The 7,323-nt window shown below is 52.0% G+C and overlaps 1 protein-coding gene across 1 annotated transcript in view; it reads left to right on the top strand.

The window, feature by feature from the left end:
• The window catches only part of CUNH21orf62 (chromosome unknown C21orf62 homolog), a 29,566-nt gene extending 25,902 nt beyond the window's left edge, over nucleotides 1-3,664 (top strand). The window contains exon 2 of the mRNA XM_056109303.1: nucleotides 2,794-3,664. Coding sequence (XP_055965278.1) covers nucleotides 2,794-3,460 — 667 coding nt within the window. The 3' untranslated portion in view covers nucleotides 3,461-3,664. The remainder of the gene's footprint in view (nucleotides 1-2,793) is intronic.
• Nucleotides 3,665-7,323: the final 3,659 nt, after the last annotated feature.

Consider the following 7,323-nt stretch of genomic DNA (forward strand, 5'->3'; position numbering starts at 1 on the left):
TGCTGGGGGTTTGACTGGGGTCACTCACGTGCTATCTCTCCCGCCCAGGGATTTTTTTGGTTTTTATTTTTTCAAGGAATAGTCTTTCAAGTGGTCCTCAGGAGGCTAGGGGTCCCCGCCACATTTGGGGAACACCTGGGTGGCAGGCAGTAAGTGTTGCTCAGACCCTGGGGTTCCCGGGATTAACCCTCCACCATGCCCCAACTCCCTCCGGTAGCACCAGGGGCCTGAAAGCTACACTCTGATGTATTCAAGGGCCATATGGTGCTAGGAACCAAACCTCAGCTGAGTGCATGCCCACACCCTAAGCGCTGTGCTGGATCCTGTCCTCAGCACTTTTTTTTTAGCCACTCTGGTGTTTCTCTCTCTCTCTCTCTCTCTCTCTCTCTCTCTCTCTCTCCCTCCCTCCCTCCCTCTCTCTCTCTCTCGTATTTATTTATTTTGTGATTTTTATACATTTTATTTTCATAAAGTAGTTCACAACAGTTCGTTACAGAGAATACTCAAACACCCACACCACCGGCGAGCATCTTCCCACCACAATAAGAGGGAAGTGTGTGAGGGTTGTCGTATTTCATTCTGCGGCCATTTAAGCCCGTATATAAGAGAATACAAGCAAGTATGTTAAAGCCAAACAAATGTGTGCTACTTTAGGTACATCAGTGGGCTAGAGTATAAGAGGACTTCCTGGAGCTTTATTTTATAGTCTCTAGATCTTGGCCGTTGATGAGATTATGTGGCACTGGGGAGCAGTTTGTGGGTGTGACTGCCAAGCTACTGGAAAACTGGGATGCTGGGTGGAGGAGGTCCAGTCCCTATCCGAGCAGGCTTGGAGATCTCAGCCCCGGGTCCTGCATACTTGGGTTTCTCTGCTGGTTCCTCATGGGTGAGGCTCATCCACACATATGGAGAGTGGCCTTGAGCATGGCTGTGGCTTGGTTCTGGAGGTTTTTAGCTGCCGGGGTTCTGCTTGGGGTGGGGAGGGAAACTCAACCTGCCCCACTTCGAGGTGCCCCAGTGAAGACAGCCCGGCGCAGGGGCAGGAGATTCTGCCTCCTTGGTGTTTCCAACCAGCATCCCAGCTGGGAGAGCTGTATGCATGGCCCAGGCTCCGGGGACCTGGAGATAGTACAGAGGACAAGCACAGGACCCAGACTGGATCCCCAGCACCACGCGGATCTCTGGCATTGCCGGGCCCCAGTACCACAGGGCACCAGCAGCCTCACACCCTCCTGTATTGGCCCCAGGCCACTCCCAGTACCGGAGAGCCCCTCGTACCCTCCTGTCCTTCCATTGACCCAGTGGCCTTGCTGGCTGAGAATCATAGCTCAAATCCAGGGCCTCCTGAGCACTACTTTGGAGGGTCCTGTTCCCACCAAATAAATATATACTCTCTGCTTCACAAGCAGGCAAGTCCTTTACACCTGAGCATCTTTGAGCCTCCTGTAATCTTTACAACTAGGTTTGCAGGGCTAGAGACAGCAGATAAGGCACTAGACTTGTGTGGGGCTGCCTGGGATTTAATCCCCAACACCTGCCTACGGTCCTCCGAGCACTGCTAGGAAGTGACTCCTGAGAACAGAGCCAGGAGGAGCCCTGAGCACTGCTCCAAATCCCCAAACTATTTTTTTTAATTGAAAAATTTAACTCCACATGCATTCCCACCTACCTGGGTGCATTCAGCAGTGCTGGGAGTCCAACCATAAATGAACTAATCCCATTAACTCATGACCTTTGTTTAACCAAGTTGATGAAATAGATTAACCAAGATGATGGGGGTAGATTAACCACGATGGGTTCTGGAGGTTGGAGGATGATGGGATTGATCAGTGTGTGTCTCTTCATCGGCAACTCACACCATCAAAATCAATTCTGCTACTGAATATTTGTAGGAAACCAAATAAGGTATGGCTGGACCTATATACAGATGCATGTGCTCCAGGGGGGAATGTTTGTCTAGTTAGAAATTAACAGTCACCAGTAATTCCATGGTCGCTGGTATTCCTGCTGTGCTATGGACCAGGTAGCTGAATCCGGCTGGGAACTGTTTGGCTCCTGGACTCCAGGAAACAAGATAGCAAAGGGGGGGGAGGGGGAGGAAGGAAAGGCATCTGTCTAGAGGCCCAGGGCTAATTGCAGGATGTGTGCAGGCTCTGATTGATCTCTCCAGATCCCTGCCCAAGGCAAGACACAGTCTAGGGCTTCCTTCGGGCATCTGCTTCTTTCTTGCCATGTCTGCCTCACTGCCAGCACACATCAGGGGGAGTCGAAAGCCTTCAAGGGCACATTGCGGGGAGGGCAGAGTGCTGCGAGCTGTCTCCCTGCTACCTCTCCAGAGAAGGAGGCTGGGGGGGAGAGAAAAAAAAAGCTGTTTATTTTTCCTCCTGCACTTGGGTGCCAAGCACCACCTGACTTCCCTAGAGGGAAAAGTTGACATGAGGTCATTTGTGTGTGTGTGTGTGTGTGTGTGTATATATATGTATGTGGGGGGAGGGGGGGGAGGGGAGGGATATCTTGTTTCCTAAAGCTGCTCCTTTGGAAAACCTGCGGTATTCACAACTTTCGTTTGTTTGCTTGCTGGCATGTTTGAGGTCACAACTTTTGTTTGTTTGCTTGCTTGCTTGAGGCCCCACCCAACAGTGCTCAGCACTCAGGGGCCAGAAGCTCAGGGTGGGGGGAGTTGGGGAGGGGGATAGAAGCCCTCTAGGCCCCGTGCCAGAGGCAAGTGCTCTCTCTCCAGCCCGTTTTTTTCTTTTTTTTTCTTTTTTGGTTGATTGGTTTGTTTGTTTGCAGGTGTGTGCTCGGGACGTGGCGCCCCCGCCCGCGGAGGATGGCGCCCCCTGCCGGCCGCAGCCTGCTGCTGCTGGGCGCGCTGGGCGCGCTGGGCGCGCTGGCGCTGCCCGCGGGGGCGCAGGCCAACAGCACCCTCATCCTCAGCCGGGAAAACTCCCTCCGCAACTGCAGCTGCTCGGCCGACGTGCGGGACTGCGACTACAGCCTGGCCAACCTGCTGTGCAGCTGCCATAGCGCGCTGCCGCTGGCGGCCGAGCGAGGCAGCTACTCTGGCCGCCTGACCATCTGGTTCACGGACGCGGCGGCGCTGGGCGCGCTGCTCAACTTCACGCGCGTCGGGGACCTGAAGCTGGCGCTGTGCGGCCCGCGCGGGCTCCCCACGCGCTACCTGGCCGTGTGCGGCCTGCGACGGCTGCGCGTGGGCGCGCCCCGGCCTTCCCCCGAGCAGAGCTTGCTGCTAGCGCACGCCGCCCCTGGGACCTGGCCGGCCGCCTGCCTGTCCATCTCCTTCCTGGACACGGCCCTGTTCAACCGGGACTCGGCCTTGAAGTCCTTCAGCGTGGAGAACGTGGCCGGCCCCGCCGACGGCTTTCCGCGCCTCTCCCTCCTGAACACGCTGGGTCCTGTGCCGGGCAACCAAAGCTACGTGATCACCTTCATCTACTGACCCGGCAACCCTGAGGCCCGTTGGGGGTTTTCGGGGTGTTATTTGGGTTTGGGGGCCACACCCAGCGGTGCTCATCCTGGCAGGATGCTGGTGCTGGAACCCTGGTCGACTGTGTGCAAGGCAAGCACCCTAACTATTGGACTATCACTCTGGCCCTCCTGGCTCCAACTTGGGCCAAACTCTACATCATCTCCACGAAGAAGCAGAGGAAGCGAGCTTGGGGATCCCCTCTGGTCACCTGACCTTGCCTGGACTCCAAGACTCCAAGTTCCACCTAAGAACAACCACCTTCCACTCGCTTTACTTCTCGTCCAGACTTGGAGGCTATGGAAAAGCACACAAAGAGCCCTAGTACTGTGCAGAGGGCGTTTGCCTTGCACGCGGCCATATGGTCCCCTCAGCACCGCCAGGAGTAGTTCCATAGTGCAAAACCAGTAACCCCTGAGCATTGCTGGGTGTAACCCAAAAAACTAAATAAATAAATAGAAAAAAAAAGAAAAGAAAATGAAGAAACCAGGGCTAGAGTGATAGTACAGTGGAGAAGGCATTTGCCGTGTATCTGGCCAACCCTGAGTCATCCCTAGCACCACACAGGGTCCCCCTGAGCAGGAATGACTCCTGAGCACAGAATCCCTGCTCACTGCTTGGGGTGCCCCACAAACAAAGAAACCGAAGAAGAAACCATCAAATAAACCAAATGGGTTCCAGCCAGAAACATGTCTTCCCAGCCCATCAGAGGCACATCTTGGCTATGGATGGTTGGGGGTGGGGTGGGGTGGGGAATGATGGGTAGGTTTGTCACAGTTTGGAAAGGAGGGTAGGAAGAAAAGTAGAGGGAATAAAGCACTCGTGTTTCATGGGCCGAGCCCACTCTGATTCCCAGTACCACATAAAGTCTCCCCGTGTACCCCAGAGGAAGAAGTTCTGAGGATCTTAACCCCCAAACCAAAACAAAGACAGAAAGAAACAGGGAAGGGGCCAGGGGCAGCTCAGCCACCTGAAGAAGAGACCATTCCCTCTGCCCACCCCCTCCCAAATGCATCTGCTAGCACAGCGGGGAGGGCACTTGCCTTGCACGCGGTTGACCCAGGATCAATCCCTGGCACCAATATGGTCCCCCGAGGCTGCCAGGAGTGATCGCTGAGTGCAGAGCCAGGAGCAAGTCCTGAGCACCATCAGGTATGGATGGGCATCTGCTCTTAAGAGCCGGCCTTAACTTTGTTCTGTTTCTTTTTGTTCCCTGGCTGCCTGCCCTCCACTCCCACCCCCCCTCACCCCCAGCACTGAAACAATCCATTTCAGTGCCCCCGAATATCCAGGCGCTGGTGGAGTTTCTCAAATCTCTGGCTCAGATGAGGCCTGGAGAAAAGGGCACTCAGAAACTGTCTGATTGGCAGGAGGAGGATTGAAGCCTGGAGGCCCAACAGCCTCGAAAGGGCTGTTGGATGAGGTGCAAGTGAGGGCACCCGGGTTCCCAGGGGGGGGCGGAGAGAACAATCAGGGCCATGGGTGGAGTGCTTGCTTGCCTTGCAGGCAAAGACCCTGGCTTCCAGCCCAGCACAACACCACACACACACACACACACACACACACACACACACACACACACACGCACACACACCCCAGAGAAAGAAACCATAAAAATGATTTTTAAAGAATACATCTTTTTTTTTAAATTTGGTTTTTGTGCCATACTCAGTGGTGCTCAGGGCTTACTCCTGCCTCTGCACTCAGGGATCACTCCTGCCAGTGCTCAGGGGACCACATGGGATGCCAGAATTGAACATAGGTCAGCCATGTACAAGGCAGATATCCTACCCACAGTACTATTGCTCTTATCCCCAAATAAATAATTTTTTTGTAATAACACACTTGCTTTCCACTCCTCCCTCTTCCCAGCCTCTGGCACAAAGAGAAAACAACAACAACAACAACAACAACAAAACCCAATTTGCACATTTCAGGAGCCACAGAAACAGCAAAGGGGTTAAGGCACTTGGCTTGCATGCAGCTTTCCTGGTTTGAATTCCCAGCAACGCCAGCCATTGCTCCTGAGCACAGAGCCAGGAGTAGCCCTGAGCATGTGGTCTGCTGGGTGTGGCCCAATCCCAAATACCTCAAAGTTTGGTTTGAGCAAGGCCTTGACAGGGAAGTGGGGGTGGGGGGGGGGGGTTGTTGTCTTCTTCCTGCTCTCCTCCATTTCCGTCTCTTTTATTTATATATTTATTTATTCAGCTACCTTCTCTCTGTGCCACTTCCCCTACATCCCCTCTTATCGTCTCATCCACTCCTCTGCCTCCAGCGTCAGAAATTAGAACTGAGATCAGCAACATCAGAACCTCAGGCTGGGAAGGTCATATAGGAGGGAAAGCACTTCCCTTGCAAGCACCCCCGTTCCAAATCCCCGGCACCACTTATGGGGTCCCCTGGGCATCACCAGGGGTCATTCCTGAGTATGGAGCCAGGACTAGCCCCTGAGCCCTGGTAGTGTGACCCAATCTCCCTCTGCACCCCAACAGCCACCACCATGACCAAGAAAAAGCACTAGCCATACCAGTAATTGCCGGGCCAGTTAAGTACTAATCACCTCAACACTGTGCCAGTGGCTATGGAGAAACCATCATTGCTAGTAGACAAAAGAACTTTAGATTCACAAAAGAGTAGAGTTTAGAGTTTAGAGTTCAGTCTGTTTAAGACTGCAAAGTTCCGGGGCCTGGAGCCATAGTACAGTGGGTAGGATGTTTGCCTTGCATGCAGCCAACCCATAGGGCTCAGCCAGGAGTTACCCCTGAGCGCAGAACCAGGAGTAATCCCTGAGCACCATCATTGTGGTCCCTAAATTAGGGGGGGTAGGAAATCTGCAAAGTTCAGAACACACCACATCACATGCTTCCTGTGTGGAACCGAGGTAAGAAACTTGGTAAAATTTGGTCCAAATTACACAGACTTGTCTTTGGACAAAGTCCCTACAGACCAACAGATCCTTAAAGTGGAGACCAAGGAATCCTTGGAGACAGGAAGAACTGTTGGCACTCAGCTTGTTGTATGAAGTTGGACCACGATCACACTCATAATACAATAATGAAAAGAGATCATTTTATCACAAAATATCATCCTATCTTGGGGCAAGTGATTTTTAGATCATGTTTGCCCGCCTCCCCCACCCCCCACACTCCTTTTTTTCTCTCCTAACATTAACACCAGATAACTGGAAGAGATTGTAACATCTACATTTGCTTAATTGGAGGGGGATTTTGGAGGTTCAGGCTAATTAGCATGAATTCACAATGGCAGTTTTTAAATTAGGCCAGAATTTAGCCCAAAGTATGAATTTTAATAGAACCAAAAGTACAGAATGACCTCATTGCTGTCAATGGTACTTGAGAGAAAAGATGAAAGTGTTAAAAAAAAAAAATAAGAACGAGAAGGGCAAAAAATTCGGTGATCAGGCAGGCAAGAGGGCTTTGGAGGGAAAAGAATAATATTTATTGCCATCCATGACCAAAATCTGATCAAATTGAATTTTAATAATTTTTTTATTAGTAAAAACAAATCAAATGATGCCAGAAATAAGGTACCTTGAGATATGGATCTCTGGAGAGTTTCAAAGTCCTTTAACATGTTTTATTTATTTTGGAGGGGCTACACCCAGCAGAGCTCTGGGGGCTACACCCAGCTCTTCACCAGAAGTTGCTTTCAGTGGTGTTTTGTGGGCCAATGTGATAGCGGGGATCAAACCCAGGCCTCCTGTGTGCAGTGGGCGCTCAATCCATGTGCTCCCTCTCTCTGACCCTGTTCCCAGGTCTTTAACATCTTGTAAATGATTCATATAGGAAACCACTGTGGGTCATGGACTTAACAGA

Source organism: Sorex fumeus, unplaced genomic scaffold (assembly GCF_029834395.1).
Source record: "Sorex fumeus unplaced genomic scaffold, SorFum_2.1 ptg000265l, whole genome shotgun sequence".
NCBI classification, from domain to species: Eukaryota; Metazoa; Chordata; class Mammalia; order Eulipotyphla; family Soricidae; genus Sorex; species Sorex fumeus.